We start from the raw sequence: 16497 nt of genomic DNA on the forward strand, positions 1-16497 counted from the left end.
GGGCTTTATGAGCCGTGGGACAGGAGGACAGGCAGCAGCACCCCTGTAGGTCCTCTCTCTTAGCCAGCAACAGTACTCAGGTCAGTTCAACAGCACTTTGGCCCTGTAGATTAAGCTAGAAATTATAAATACAGAAATGTTATTTAATTTGCAATAATTTATGATAAATTCAGGATAACGTGGCACTGTCGTATCAAGACTTATTAAAGTGGAATTCCACTGCTTACCTAAAATCATAATTAAATGGTTAAAATAAAGAAATACAATTATTTATAGTAGTTCTACAGAACCGAACCGACTCAGACATGATCACAGTGGTGGTTTTGAATGAAACCAGACATCGGAAGAGTTTAATAGCTCTGAAAGCTGTTACACACACTGGTTATGAATGTAGTGCCTGATGCCTCAAATGCATCTTAAAAAATCCGACCGAAAGCTGGGTAGAAGGTGGTGGTTTTGGATGGTTAAAAGGCTTACATTTGGGGTGTAGGGATCATGACCCTGTTTTACACACCAAACCACTCTGAACAACTTCATATCTCAAAATTCCCACTTAGGCATCAGTTCAGCTTTTAAAGCAGGAATTCAATCACAGTGAAAGAATGCAATAAGAATCTAAAGCAAAGATTTCCTTTTTTATACTAATATAGATAATAGATAAAAAATATATTGTAGCATGAAGACTTTTTTTCTCTTATTTCATTATACATATAACATTCTGCACTATTTGTAGGTCACGATCAAACCAATTGCCTAACCAAAAGCCTCTACAAAAATGTAAAAAGCTGTAAACTTTCTCTTTAATACCATATATATATATGGTATTAAATATATATTGAATATATATAAATATATATATGTTATATATATATATAACATTTTTATGACAACTACTGATTCTGCACATCCCCCTTTTGAAGATAGGAGGTTGTGATTTTACAGTGCGACACAATGCGTTATCCATGTTAGGGACTTCTAATAGAAGCACACTTTGGCCTCTGTTTACACCTGACATTAACATGCGCTTTGTATCCAGATAATATCTGGATCCACTTTGACCGGATTCTGCTCACACTGGTCACTAAAATGCATCTCCAGTCTGACCATCCATCTGACATCCGATCTTACCTTCCAGCAAAAGTAGCTCCCCAATGTGTACATCATCTCCGTTTTACTTCCCGTAAACAACGGCTTCTCATCACAACTGTCCAGCTCCGGCAGACTCTGAGCAGTGTAGAGGTGCAGTGGAGGTTCTTCTGCACAGTGGAACAATAGATGGTTCTCACATTCCTGCAAGGGTTTGATCATGATGGACTCTTCTTCTTCTTCTTCTTATTATTATTATTATTAATTTTACTGTATTACTGCTCCCATCTACCAGGAAATAAGCACGAGTGCAAGCACCCACAAACACACAGTCTGACGGGATCCTGTGTTCACTTGTATGTGGATGAGATTCGTCTCTGACCACCTCTCAACATGGTTTGAATGATCCGATCGTAACCCGATTATCAATGAGTCTTGAGGGTGTTTACGCCCGGCTTTTCAAGCAGACAGGTCCAAACATGATCCGATCACCAAAAACAGACGTTAATGGCAGGTGTAGTTATTCGTTTCCAAAGGGAAACTGGAAAATCTGCATACTGTCAAACAAGAAACCACTCAAAGGCCGGTCACTGTACACTGAAAACTTTTATTATGCATATACAATATGTATATTTATGGAGAGTTACTGTGATCTGATCTACTTTACACTCCACTTTCACATTGTGATAGAATAGTAGAAACATCCATATTTGCACCAGTCTGATTTCATCTGGAAACAAACCGCACCCCCTAACATAGAGCACTGGACCGCCTCCATAAAGGCCGTGAAGTTCTCCTACGAGGCTTTACGAAGAAGCTGGCAACCCAGGCAGAACGAAAAAACGAACCCAACTCAGCACAAACACACACGGTGTGGTCGACACCACGCTAGGCACATTTGAGCGTAAACATCCATGTTAACCGTTTCTTTTGAAGTGCTAGCTAAATGGGCTACTGTATCATTGACGCGTTCACTGACATCACCACTCCAACATGGTTTTGAATGGATTTCTTATATATATGTACGTTTTTATCTTTCCTACTGAATCTTTTTGCTGACGCAGCCTCAGCGTTTTCTACTATGTAGCACCTAAGAGTGTACATAAACAACATGCAACTGTCAGCACAGTCATAATAATAATAATAATAATAATAATATCTATTAACGAACCTAGACGTTACGCCTGGCACTGGAAAGCAACTTAAGTTAATGAAAGTACATACGTACAATATACAATTAAAAACGTAAGAGCTAATATAGGTCAAGGGCACTTGGAAATAAAAGCCATAGAAAACAACGAGTACGCAGACAAAGGCAGTTCAAAGAAAGCACAATCTTCTCATTAAATAAAGCCAAAGTTAAGAGTTAATGTCCTACGGGAGTTCGGTAAGAGCTTGAGAACATTTGATGGGAGAGTGTGCGTCTGTGTTCTGAACACCTACTGCCACTACGAGCGCTAAAGAGCAAGTTATTACGTATACGTATCTTTTTTTAATACACAGTCACACCTTCCATAAAATTTAGAGTACGACAAATGTAAACAGCCAGTTGTTAGACAACATCAACGTCGGACTTAAGATAAAATTAGACTGAATAGGATTTCATGCAGTGGTTCCCAACCTTGGTCCTGTATTCACCTCCAACACAGCCACTTCCACTGAGGAATCCACTCGCTCATTAGTACGGAGTACTGTGTAAATATTCACATTTAACATATACAGTTACTAGAAAAAGTTGGAATTACCTTGATTTCTTACAATGATTACTGATAAAATATGGTCTGATCATTATCTAGGTCATAACACAATCCTCTCAGCCAACAGCACACACAGTTGTACTGTTGATGTCTTTTACAGAGCACATCAAGTAAACATCCACAGTGCAGGCTAGAAAAAGTAAGTGAAACTCTGTGTTAATGACTTCTCCAAAAGGTGTGGGTTTCACGGGTTCCTTGCCCAGTAAATACCGGCACACAACGACTGATTACTGACAAATCTGTTCTTCTCAAGAAAGATTGTTTAGTGCAAACTATGCCTCGATGCAAACAACCTTCAGAAGACCTCTGAAGACGTGTTGCAGAGCACTGCTACAGACCTGGGGTCCACGATCAAACTCGCCCAGCTAATAAAATTAGCCCCTCCTCAGCTGAGAAAGCAGAAAAACGCTAACACGAGCAAAGCAAGGTTGGAAACCACTGATCTACAGTAAACATTACTACTTTAAAAATAAAACCTACTGTTAAAAGTAGGCTAAAAAAAACTACAATAATCAGGTTCCATAATCAAGTGTAATCTCCATGTCCAAATCCCTCTTCACCTAATCTCTCCAAGTGGGCCGGCTTCAGAGGTAAGGGTACTGGTTGAGTTTCCTCTGGCCGAGGGGGTAAGCCGCCGACCGCTGGTAGGGCTGGCCGGGGAGCTGCTGCTGCGGTGGCTGCTGAAAGTGGCAGGACGCCTGACCCATCAGGCCCATGGCGTTGCTCTTCTGCAGCAGGCTCAGGGAGGCGGAGTAGGGGCCGGCGGCGCGGGTGTGACGGCCGGAGGCGGAGGAAGAGGAGGTGGATGAGGAGGAGGCGGTGGAGTTGTGCAGCTGGTCCACAGCCTGCGAGACGGAGGCCAGCGCGGCGGAGGCTGGGTAAGCGTACAGGTTGGGGGTGGAGCTAAAGAGAGAGGCCTCGTGCAGCCTGTAGGAGTGAGAGGGGCCTGGTGGGGGGTAGGTGGGCTGACGCCTCAGGGAGCCTCCTGCTGATCGGTCATGGGAGGATGACATCACAGACTGCTGGACCTGCGGAGGGAGGCAGGAAGACATAAACAGGTGTTCATCTAGGCAGTTGTTCTGACAGATTGCATTACACAACAGGAAGCATAGGGGGCGATACTATAAAGGATTGGATGATTGAAAAAAAAAACAAAGCAATAACAAAAGCAATAAACAAAGCTTGTTGTAACAGTTTGAATGATTGTTGAATAAATTAACGCTGATCTTCGAGCTTCGTGTGCTAGCATTTTCTCTCACAATCATGGGTAATCTGTACCACGGTTCAGCCCTGCATTTCCGGTTCAGCTGGAGTTGAACATATTGTGTGAAACTGGATGTGAGTGCTAACTCTGGAAGGTGCGTTTGGTTGAATTATGGGTGTATTTAGAAAAGGGCAGTAGCCACAGCCATTGTTTACGACCGGAAGCTGTTTAGCGCTACTACTATTTCGCTTCTGTGTTACTGAACGTGGAAGCAGGAAAATGGTCAAGTCAGTAAGTTGAGCCCTTAGTATAACTGCCATCTGATTAACATAGATTTATTTGGACGCATATCTACACTGTGATAGCACAGCAGAGACCAGCACTGACTACTCTTAGGGAAGATGACATTTAGGTTTTAAAAGCTAGTATAATAAGGTCTTATTTTTAGCCCTCATCCCCCCTGAAATTTTTATATATATATAAATATAAAAGAAAAATAAAATGAGGGCAATACAACCCTGCAGACAATTTGTGAGCTGCTGCTGATACTATGCCTTTAGACAGTGGAGCTTTGGTTGTGGCCCATTTAACGCCATTTCACTACAGTTCTTGATACTGTCCAAAATATCCATTAACAAATCAGCATCGGCCAGTCTCGCTTTACCCTGAAACTCTGCTTGTGTGCGGTCTACCTGGCTTAGGTTGAGAGGCTGAGATTTGGTGGACGCTGCTCTCTGATGCCGTTCACTGCTGGACACTCCTGACTTGGTGGACTGCAAGGCTGAGTTCTTCTTCGATTTCCCAGAAGCAGCAGAGCTTTGCTCTGAAACAAAATCGAACATAAAAACAAATGACTGAGCAAGAGTTCAGGCTCTGAGGGGATTATAGGGTTAATCTTGGATGGGTGGGACTCACCTGGTGGTGCACCCTCCCATGGCTGGGCCTTTACTGAGGGCATGACCACAGCTAGTGACTTGGAGAGGTGGCCGCTGGTCTCCACGAAGTTAGGCAGGCGCTTGGGACTGAGGGGGCTGCAGGTAGACGAGTCAGAGTCCTGGGAGTCGTGGACCGTCACGCAGCTGATCACATTCGCCCGCTGGTTTACACTGCAGCTGTGAGAACCAGGTAGAAATACGAGGTCAGTATCAATGACCAGCAGTGGAGAACCAATAGGTTTAGACATGAAGTGACGGATTAGTAAAAAAAATCTTATTTTGGGTGTCCCAAAGTTTACACTGAAGCTACAAGACAAGCTTCTTTGCTTCTGGAAACACACTAGACATTTAAACATTGCTGTAAGAATCTGACTGCAATCAGCCACAAGAGCTTTCCCCCCTTTTCAGAGGTACTGAATGGACAAATCTGCCAATGCCAATGGGTCTTCACCATTGAAAATCCAGAAATCAGCCTTTAGACCCAAGTTAGGTCTGGGAAGCCAACCCATGGTGTTATGCAGAGGTTAGGTCCAAGTCACCTGGTAGGCGGGACCTTGGTGTCGTCCTCGTCCTCAGTATCGCTGGGGATGGTGATGATGCTCACAGCGGGGCTGGGAGTATCCGAAATGACGATGGGCTGAGAAGGATCGCCGCCGTTCTGCCCTCCAGAGGAGACAGGCCTGGGACAGGACACACTCATCAATACACACTCCATAAGAAAGCTACTTCACAGCACTGAGTTTTTAGCAGTTCAGAACAGGAGTACCTGGCTCTGTTCTCTGCATGACGACCTTTTAGCCTCTTGACCCCGCTCTGCTGTGCTCGGCTGCTGGCTGTCCCCATGTTAAGAGGCTGGGTTGTCACGTGGCAACCTTGTGCAGGATCCTGTTGTGTGACGTCACACTGACTGCCATGGCGCCCCCTGGTGAAGCACAGCAACAGCACTGAACGTTAAACATCAACAGTCCCACCACTGCTGCATGACCTACTGACCTCCACATGACTAACTGAGAGCTACTGACCTCCAGTTGGTGCCAGACTGGTTTGAGCCATCTGCAAGCAAGGAACCCATAGGAGATTCAGTGATAACAGGCTGACTGGTGCCGTGGATAGCCATGCCGGGCATCTGTTGCCATGTAGACGGGATGAGGATTTGCTGTGTGCCCGCAGGCCAGCCCTGCTACACACACACACACACACACACACACACACACACACACACACACACACACACACACACACACACACACACAGACAGACAGACAGAAACATTAATCAACATCTAACACTCAGCTGCAAGTTAGTATTTCTTTCTGATGGCGTCCAGTTATTCTACACAGCACATCTGCTTCACGTCGATTGACAGATGCATGACGAGCACATGCAACACCCAGAAATACATTCAGGTCAGTCAGGCTGCTCTCTTGCTGTCAAACAGGGAAAGCATATCCAACAAGCTCCTATGAAACCATGCACACATCTGCAGCTTCAACACAACAAGGGAAGATGTTGGGAAAAAACGCCCTCGATCCTGTCAAGTCGGCTGAACCTTGTGGCGATGTGTTCTCAGCATATACCACAGGTTTCATCTGGAATGAGCTACAAACAAGCTGTCAAAGGTCTGACAACTTCAGTGGAAAGAAATTCCCTTCGCCCATGAGCAGCAGGAAGAGGAATGTCGGTTAAAGAGTAAGAGTAATTCACGCTAGCTTGGAAACAAAAGCACATTTCACTCACAAATTATAGCTGGAGCACCTGGGGTAACTGCCTGGTTATGTCATGTATGTATTTCAATGAAAAAGAATCAAGCATTGAGGGATGGGGGGGGGGGCAGTTAGGGTCCCAGTTATATCGTAGAATTGTTGACTTTTCTTCTCATTGCATCTTAAATACTGAGTTCACGTCACATGTAACAATTTATGCAATTTAGAAAAAAACTGTATTATTAATATATTCAGACTGTAAAAACAGTTTTCAAATATTGCATGGATTAAACAAGGTATTATAGAATGTTGCTTGACTTTTCCTTGAAATCCATGATGTCCCTCGTTAACTCAGCCTGGAATAATCCACTAAGAAAAATACTGATGTTCTTAAAGGTGCCCAAGAATGAAGAATACTGAGAGTTTGGTACAGGGAAGATTGTGTCCTCAATCAAAAGCAAGAGCACCTTAAAAAAAGCAGGGCTATAAAACAGGCCAATTCCAAAACTCCATTGCAAAAATGCAACAGCTACTTGGAATATGGAAAGGCTACAAGCTAACACTAGCCAACGGGGTGAAGCACCACTTGGAGAATAGCCACCAGAGGAAGCCACGCTGCAGGTGTCCCAGCAACGGCCAGGTGAGCAAGTGGGAATCTTTGCTAGGCTGGAAATCTAACCTTAGCAGATCGACTATAATCTCTTCAGCTAGCTAACTGCACCCTGTACCTACTGGACACCGAGAGGATCCAGAGAGGACAACAATGCTATTCGGTAAGATTCGGAAAAATAATAATATGCTTTTGTTTCAGTGCTAAAAACAAAAGCTATGCTATACTGTGAGCCAATTAAAACAAAGCTTATTACTTCCATTAAAGGAAAATCATGGTGTTCACAGCAAAGTAACAGGGTGGTAAATATATTGTTAATCCTCATTTTTCACCCCAGCTAAGATAACAGGAGTCTGTCTGCAGGCCTGGAAAAGAAGACGATTCCTAGGTGAGAGAAAACAAAAGAGGAAGAAAGCCGCTGTCAAGGAGGAGGTTTCTTTTTCTAGCCACATGATCACATGATCACATGGTCTTTGAATAGGAGAAGAAAATGCTGAACTCTTCAATAGAGCACCAAGAATCCCGTCAGAGGCATGCATCAGACAGAGCAGTCAAAGTCCTGCCAGAGAGTCAGGGGACAAACAGAAATGGCCAGCTACGGCAAAACATGCTCTAAAGCTCGCGGTCAACCTGCAGATCAAAAAGGAAGGAGTTAGAGCTTAAGAAAAGACCATCATTTAGTACAGTCACACTCCACCTGTAGTCCGTTGACGTTTCTGGCTGGAAGTAGGTTAAAACTCAACCATGGTTGCAGAGGTCTAGCTAAAGACCAGGGTTAGTGTTCATAAAGCTTCTCAGGGTTATTTTAGATCTTGTCTTTAACTCAAATGTGTCCACACACTAAGCACTGAATTGAGTCTTGTTATTGCACTGAAGGTAAAACCCAGTCTTGAGTCTTGAATGCAAATTCAAACGGTATTAAAATCATCCTATTAATTAATTACATTGCCCTACCTCATGTAAAAACCATGTAAACTGTTAATTTGCTAAAAAATAAAGAAATAATAATCAAATAGAAAAAAATTAGAAGATACATAATTTTAAAAATAACCTTTTAAAAAATACATACAAAACAAATAAATACAAAAAGCATTTACATTAAATTGTAATCAATAAACAAAAAGTGTAAATGATTAAAAAGTACATTCTTTTTTTTCTTTAAAAAAGTTAAAGGTTTTAAATAAATAAAACCAATAAATCAAATCAATTTAAATAAAAAAATCACTTTTACTTAACCCTTTTCCAAACTCTCTTAATCTACAATTAAACAGGAGGCCTGTGTTTACCAGGAGAGCCCATTAATGTGAATAAGTCAGTGGGTCTGTTTTGCCCACTCTGTTACAAACACAATTATTAGTTAGTTATTAATTATTCAAAATTAGTGGCTAGTTCCATCTATGGACTGCATGGACAGGGAAAAATCTGTTGATCTCATGATTTAAGACCTTTTACAGCTCATCAGCTTGGTCAAGGGAGCTGGAATAGAGCAACACTGTGGACCCTGGTGGACTCTGGGGGACTTTAAATAAGCCTTGGGTGGAGTTGAGGGTCAGGGAGGGGGAAAGAGAGCAGACTCTGGAAGCTGCAAGCAGAAGCATAGACTGGTAAAGCCACATGCGTCCCATCATGCTCTGAGTCTGCAGACCCCTGGAGGAGCGAGCTGGGAAGGAGAAGTGATAGCAGAGATTGGGGAGGAGCGAGATAAGGGAGGAGTCGGTGGGGGGTTCTGCAGTAGCCGTGGCGCAGCTTTACCAGCATGGCTGTGCCGCTCTGCTCCAGATGCCCGCCTCTCCCGGATAAGCAGCCCAGTGCCAGGGGCACCGGGTACAGTGGGGCCACTCCCGCCACGGGAGGGTGCAGGGCAGCGACCATCAGCGGCGTGCAGGAGCCCTGCGAGGGGAGGGGTTTTGGGGAGGGGTGTGGGGAGGGTGGGAGGTGTTTGGAGGGTTAAAACACACTGTATGGGAAAGAGGAGGAGTGAGTGAATCACTGTGTCTTCTGACTGACTGAACAGAGAAGGAGATTACAGCACACACAGTGAGAAACACACACGCAGAGAGACGGTCTAAAAACACTGCTTATTGAAAAGTGCCCCCAAACCCTAAAACCTATTTTCATTAATACTACAGACCTTGATTAAAATGTTTAGCAGCCCTAGGTACACTACAATGTCTAAAAGTTGATGACATTGTCAGGAAATGGATTGGTTCGCCAACAAGGGCCAACCCCCTTCATTTTGGAAGATGCAGATTAGCAGGTGTCCACAAACATTTGGGCAAATAGTAGGTCATTGCAGTCATATAAAAAAAACTAACTCTGGTAAGTTTAAAGTTGTCAGCTGATCCTTGTTGTGAAATGTTGTGAAATAAACAAAAAGTCGTTTCGAGTGCATTAAACTGTCCGAGTCGGCAGTTGGAGTCAGTCGGAGTTGGCAGTTGGAGAGAGAATCGAGTAGTGAGTAGTGTGTGAGGGGTGCCAACTAAAATTTGCGGCCTCCCGATTGTGTTTCAGACCAGTTGGTGTATAGCAGTGTAGTTCAGTAGTTTGTACTGGTCATTCGAGTCTCTTGAGGTGGATTTTTAGGAAGTTACTTTATTTTAATTTCACGTTCCACCTTAAATGATGCAGCAGCTGTACTCTGGCGCTAGTGCATGTCCGCTACTGCAGCACCATTTAAGGTGGAACGTAGGGTAGGTAGCCTCCAATATGTGCTGTGCCACTCATGTCCAGCTCCCTACTTGTGCACAGTCTCTGTGGTCCTACCTGTGTCAGCATGCCAGGCTGGATGTGCAGGGACTGGGTGGACTGATTCTGAGGAACCATAGGCACAGAGTTGTCCATCCTCACTGGGTAGCTTGAGTGTTTACTGGAGGGCTGAAGGCCTGCTAGGGTACAGATAGACTAGTCAGTCCCACTATTACAAAGGCACAGTGGATAAGCAAGAAATACTCACAATTCAAATACATATGGTTTTTAGTAAAGATGCGATAAATGATTCTATAATCAGCAATGTAGCTACTGTCTATTATTCGAGCAAGTGAACCAGGGAGCAGCCAAATGTTCAGTTAAACTGCGTTATTGATTACTGATTATCAAACTGAGGTCTCCCCAACCCAACGTGGAATTTTAACTTTGCAGCTGAACAGCAATACTTGTATCTTGGTCCTCAAAATTTAAAGAATGAAATTATCTAGGCTAAATAATGGAAGTCCAGAACCCTCACTGACCCCGATTACACCTGGTCACTTCATGCGTCTTGAGTATCAGAATTATATCTGAATAAGGTTAATCCACCCAAGTCGTATTTAAACCAGATACAAATCCGATAATTCAAACCAAATCGAGAGGTGGTCTGTTGCTGCATAAAAAGCGGTATAAATGTAGGGTAAATGGGGTGTAAAGTCCCATGCCCAAACAGAGCGAGGGGGTATCATCGTTGACAGCTAAGAGGGATCTGACAGCACACAGGAAAGTCTGACCTTGTATAGTAGGGGGGCAGACGATGAGGGTCTGCTGGAAGGGTTCGGTCTGGGTGCACAGCTGTGTGGGACGGGCCTGCAGGGGCACGCTCTGCTGGGTAAGGCCTGGGATGTTGATGGTGGCTTGCTGGTACAGCCCCGGTTGGTAGTTGAGCAGAGGAACATTGCTGCTTAGAGACAAGGACTGGCCACCAGATGGTGCCATCTGCTGAAAACAAAAATGAAAGTAACAATCAGAAATGGCACAGGGAAAAAATGTAGGTCTTTTTTTTTTATATATATACATAATATATACGCATAATACAACATAAAACCCACCTGATTGTGCTGGCTGAGCTGGCTGCTGAAAGTCACAGTGAGGTTAGTAGCGGCACTCGGCCCATTGTTACTGCTAAACAAGTTCTTGTTATTGTCAAATGCTGTGCACCTGCGCTTGCAGATCTCCATGTTCTGGAAGCAGGACTTCACACTGCACAAGGAGAGAGAAACACCAAATTACAACACTAACCTAGAAGGTGAAGGTGACCAACATATAATTCCTAAATGACAGGAATCATCTTCATCTTCAGTACAGCGGAGGTTCCTGTTGAAGTGAAGACATATCCCTGCAGATTTTTCTCCTCTTTCTCCCAATTTGGTTCTGCCAATTTGCCCACACGTTCGTAACACCCCCTAGCACTAGCAACACTCTTCACACCAGGAGGATAAGAACTTAACACGTCTCCTCCGATTCATGCAAAGCCAGCCACTCCCTCTTTTCCAACAGCTGCCGATGCGTCATTACCGGGCAGAAAGTGCCGGGTCCCCAGCTCCACCACTTCAGCTAACAGATGCCTGTGCCAGTCATCATCGATTAAGAGAGTTGAAGGGGGAGAGCACCATCTACCCACCCGGAGAGAGGACGGCCATTTGTGTTCTTTCGCTCCCATAGTGGTATCGCATTAGACCGCCGAGTCACTCTGAGCCCCTCAATTTAGGCTTCTTAGCCGTTTAAGCTGCAAAACATCTAAAAGGCTATTTCACTTCACTTAGGCTATTTCACTTTACTTCAACAAGAAGTCATAACAGCAGCTTCAGATGAGCAAACCAAAAAAAAACAACCAGGGCCAGCTTACTGTGCGCTGTGAGGGAAGTGCAGAAGGTGGGTCATAGTCACAAACGGGTGGTTCAGGGTCTTCATTGGCGTGATCCTTTTGTCAGCGTCCAGCGTGAGCATCTTCTTCAGCAAATCGATAAACTCCCGCCTGTCGGCCTTCTCTGCCAGAATGTCCGTACCTTCCAGATTGGTCATATTGACCTGTATAGGAAAAGACACAAGGATGCTGCTTTTACCTTCAGCGCAATAACTACTGCCGGATATGATGCTCTAGTAGATTCCTCTATTCTGCATTTATGGCTGCATATTGTGATCGTGATCAGGGCTGGGTATTGAAATTTAGTATTTTTAATGATACTTATTTAGTTGCTTCAATATCACAAAGTACAATATCACAAGGACAATTTCCATTATGTGAGAATTGTGGGATCCTGGAGCAAAAAAAAAAGAAGCAGAAATTACCTGCATCATGTCATCAAGACAGTTAAATATGTATTTCCGAGCCTCTTTAGACTTGATGCCGAGCTCTGCTTCATGCTCTGCAGGTGTCTAAATAATAAAAAAAAAGAGAAATCATTAAAATCTGTAATTAATTTCAAAAGGATTTACGTTATAAAGCAGAAACAACCAAATCTAGTTGATGTATTTCAAAACTGAAGGACCTTGAGTCTCCAAAGCGGGTAGCTGGCATCAGGGCCTCTGTGGAAGAAGCGGCTGGTTTTGGTACCAGCGCTCAGGAGATACTCTGCTGGTAGACCCTGCGTCTGGGAGATGTAACGGATCTGTGGCGAGAGACAGTTACTGATGGCTATCAGAAAGCTGAGACACAAAAGGAGCCTTGTGGGTCACTGTAGAGCTTCACTGAACCTTTCTTAATATTATAGTACAGTAGAACAAACACACAAACCTAAAATCAGAAGGATATTTATGGAGCTTCTTTGACGTCATAAGTTTTGCGCTGACCTGATCATACTCCGAGGCTCCAGGATACAGTGGCCAACCCAGGAAGAGTTCAGCAATGACACAACCCAGAGACCACATATCAATAGCCTCGCAGAACGGCAGTCCCAAGATGATCTCAGGAGCTCTGGACCAAAACAAAGAGAGAATGCCACAATGAGATATAGTTTGTGCTGCATTTCCTAAAGAATCATGCTCAAATTATACCCCTTATTCAAGCCCCGTCACGCACCTGTAGTATCTGGACTGCAGGTAGGTAGAGCACACAGCCTTGGAGACGTGGCTGGCTGAGCCGAAGTCGATGACTTTGACTCTGTAGGGCTGCCGGATGGGGTCCACCAGCATGATGTTCTCGGGTTTGAGGTCAGCATGGATCAGGCCCAGGCTCTTCAGCTTCAGGAGTGCAGTGGCCACCTGCTGTAGCACAGGCCGGATGCACTTCAGCATCAACGGGCTGAACTTGCTGTGCTTCAAGAAGTCGTAGAGGTTCTGTTCCAGCATCTCGAACACCAGGCACGTGTGGTTCTTGTGCTGGAAGCACTCGTAGGAGCGCACAAAGTTGAACTCGTCTGCGTTCTCTGTGCTCAGGCGACTCAGGATGCTCACCTAATGAGAGGAGGGACATAAGGCTAATATCCACTAATGTCCAGCCTCAGTAGTTACACTGTAATTACAAAATATGAGTGATAACTGAAAAATAAGCTTTGGGACCAACAAGCTAAGGCACGTACCTCGATTTGCCCCTGCCGAGCATAGGACGGGTGATTTTTGAGAATCTTGATGGCCACTATTTCATTGGTCCCGCGCTTCCAGCACTTGGCCACCTGGCCGAAAGTGCCGCGGCCGAGGAACTCCAACACCTCGTAGCTGTTGGACACGGAGCAGAGGATTTCGTGCTGCACCAGCTGGTAGTCTCCCTCGCTGTGCGAGTTGCTGCTCTTGGTGGTGGAGGTAGAGTGAGCTATGGACTGGGCTGTGGTGGTGCCGCCTCCGCCTCCGGCCACTCTGTTGGACAGCACCGGGGCCGAGAGCTCTTCTAGAATCTGGACGCTGTCGCTGCTGTCCACTTCCTCGCTCTTCCTCTTCAGGCTGCTGCCCTGCTTATGGTAGCCATCGCCAGACCGCGAGGCTGAGGCGCCGTCTTTCCCCCAACGGCTGGAAGCGGAGGAGGAAGAAGAGGAGGACAGAGGTCCTGGGGCGCTTCCGGTGCTGTCTGCGGCACGGACCACCGTCTGTTCCCGGGAGCCTCCGGAAGGTGGAAAGACCAGGCTGGACGAGCCGTAGCCAGAGTTGAACCCTGAGGCTGAGGGAGAGGACCCATTGGCCTGGCTGGGACTCTGCAGGTAGTAGCTGCTCTCGCCCGACTGACTGCTCACATCCCAAGCATGGCTTTCCAGCTTAAGCTTCTTGTTGCGGGAGATGCCGCTGGAGGACACAGAAGGGGAGGAGAACGCCTGGAGCTGCGAGGACATTCCTGAGGAGAGAGACCGGACCAGGGAATGTTGCTATTACGAAAATCTTGAAATACTACTTGAGGTAAAATGCTGGTCATCTCTAAACATATTTAACCCCTTAAAACAACTGGGTGCATGTAGACCAACATGCAAACTGCTTATGCATATAATTACCAATATTCGTCTACATTATTATCACAATAACCAATACTATCATGACCCAAATTTAATGGATGTGAGCGTTAGAGTGAGGCCCTATATCTCACATCTGAAGGTCTAATAAGTACCATATAATCCCGAAGCCTGCTTTCTTCACAGGCTCCAAGAACACAGCTAAATCTTGTGGTTCTCGGTGAATACATACAGTTTGGAGGCCGCGTCTCTCTCTATATATAGAACAGTAGTTACTGAATAAGAAGTCTATAGATCAAACTATAAACTAATAGCCCAGCAGTCGTCCCCTAAGATAGTGGGTCTCAAACCAGCCCTTGGGAGTACCCTAGATGCTCCTCAGGCCCTTGTCCAGAGTTGAGCCAAGCCATTAGGGACCCTAAACACCTGCTCCAAAGAATGTGAACCCAAAAAGAGGCTGCAAAATCACTAGTTTACGGTGTTGCCTGGTTTAGGTTGTGACAGATCGGCTGAAACCCATGAGAAATGGTGTCTAATGGTTCGTAACGATGTTCTCTGTTTTCCTTACGAGCTGATATAAAGGCCCATATAAAGGATCCCACTGGTTTACCAGGGCACCGGTGACAGATACTAGACTCATCTAATACTTTTCTGATGGTATTAAAGCTATTAATTAGTAATTCATCCCGATTTCCTTTAGAAAGCACAGAGATCAGGCTTCAACCCCAATGTTTTGGTGGTCCCTCAGCAGCAGGGAGAGAGCCGCAACGTGAAGAGTCAAGTCCCAAATGATTCACGAACCAGGACTGAATCAACCCCAGATAGCAATAAAGCACAGGATACATCTCTGCTAGGCCGCTGTGGAAACCTTACTTACTCTTTCTCTTCATGTTGAAAATAAGGACGTCGTGAATAAAAAATAATGAAGGAGAAAACGACCAAAAAACGACCAGCAAGCGATCATCGTATGACAGCAGCAAACACGACAGCTAGCTAGCTCCGAAATGCAGCTGATAACGGGCTAGAAAATTAACCATAAAAGCCCAGGAATGTTAGAATAAACGTTTCCAACAACCAGGTTAGATTAACAAATCGATTTTAATGTATGTAGCTGCTGTCTAACCTGGGCCATGACAGCCGGCTGCCTGCACAACAACGAAGAGCGCAGCGGAGCGCAGCTAAGCTATGCTAAGCTAAGCTAAGCTAAGCTAAGCTAGCTGTCAGTGTTAACGTTATCGCTATCACATACTTACACTAAAACATAAAAAGACACACAGCTTAATAATAACAACGTTATTTATGCCTCATTATACACTTAGTTAGTTATACACACGGACACTATCTAGCTTTATGTGACACATGTGACACTATCTAACGTTAATGGTAGCTAGCTAGGAGAGCTATCGCTAGCTACAGCAGTACAACTAGATAGATAGATAGATAGCTAGAATGGTTAACTAGCTAGCTACCATTAACGTAGCTAGCACTAGCTACAGTATAATAGCTAGATAAGCTCTTAAGCTCCACCATCCTAGCTAAACACACAGCCGGTGAACCAGCTCATTAGCCCAGCACACATCCCAGCCAGTTAGCTAAGCTAGCTATGCTAGCTACATCCAGCTACCTGCTGGTGCTGAATTCCTCACATCCGACCTGTCAGTTCTTCTTCAGTCGTTCCCTCGTTCGGCCTCATCGTGTTTTTGCGAAAAGTGGCTCGTATATTATCCATTTAGGCTGGATTTTAGAGACGCCCTCCAATGTAGAGCTTAGCTAGCTTAGTGAACCGGGTAACCTCTGGCTGCCAGCAGCAACACGACCTGTCCACAAGCTGTTGTAAGGTTGGAAGTCACATTACCGTAATGCCTGTTTTTAGACCCCTCCACAAATCCCCCAGGCCTCATGTCTCTGTGTGTGTGTGTGGTGAAATCTGAGCATCACCACCGTCGCTTTCTGATTACAGGGTTTAGTGTTTAGTATTGGAGCTCCGGGTTGTGGGTTCGAGACCCGGGCTCGGCAAGCTGCCACTGTTGGGCCCTGCAGCAATGGCTGCCCACCACTCCGGGCATGTGTGTTCACTGTCA

General features: G+C 45.1%; 1 protein-coding gene across 9 annotated transcripts; it reads right to left on the bottom strand.

The window, feature by feature from the left end:
• Positions 1 to 1673: 1673 nt before the first annotated feature.
• On the bottom strand, positions 1674 to 16314 carry hipk1a (homeodomain interacting protein kinase 1a). Of its 9 annotated transcripts, none has more exons than XM_072656366.1 (18): positions 16041 to 16313; positions 13562 to 14304; positions 13063 to 13436; positions 12834 to 12957; positions 12533 to 12652; positions 12333 to 12419; positions 11890 to 12071; positions 11202 to 11243; positions 11093 to 11114; positions 10775 to 10979; positions 10059 to 10180; positions 9048 to 9185; positions 6005 to 6162; positions 5749 to 5904; positions 5522 to 5662; positions 4963 to 5159; positions 4740 to 4870; positions 1674 to 3871 (listed from the first exon to the last, which is right to left on the bottom strand). In XM_072656366.1, the coding sequence occupies exons 2-18, from the start codon at positions 14300 to 14302 to the stop codon at positions 3428 to 3430; spliced, it is 3384 nt and encodes a 1127-aa protein (XP_072512467.1). In that variant the 5' UTR covers positions 14303 to 14304; positions 16041 to 16313; the 3' UTR covers positions 1674 to 3427. The 9 variants fall into 9 exon arrangements, with proteins under 9 accessions (XP_072512467.1, XP_072512466.1, XP_072512465.1 ...); XM_072656365.1 differs by having other exon boundaries at positions 10775 to 10982; XM_072656364.1 differs by having other exon boundaries at positions 1674 to 3862; positions 10775 to 10982; positions 11093 to 11243; positions 16041 to 16314.
• Positions 16315 to 16497: the final 183 nt, after the last annotated feature.

Source organism: Salminus brasiliensis, chromosome 14 (assembly GCF_030463535.1).
Source record: "Salminus brasiliensis chromosome 14, fSalBra1.hap2, whole genome shotgun sequence".
Classification (NCBI taxonomy): Eukaryota; Metazoa; Chordata; class Actinopteri; order Characiformes; family Bryconidae; genus Salminus; species Salminus brasiliensis.

Bases quoted from the DNA above. Each gene is read 5' to 3' on its own strand.
- hipk1a (XM_072656361.1), bottom strand. From the start codon at position 14,302: ATGTCCTCGCAGCTCCAGGCGTTCTCCTCCCCTTCTGTGTCCTCCAGC. The intron at 10,181-10,774 runs GTCAGACTTTCC...TCTGTACCCTAG, and splicing joins CTGCCCCCCTACTATACAAG to CAGGCCTTCAGCCCTCCAGT. The intron at 5,663-5,748 runs GTACTCCTGTTC...GTCCTGTCCCAG, and splicing joins CATGCAGAGAACAGAGCCAG to GCCTGTCTCCTCTGGAGGGC.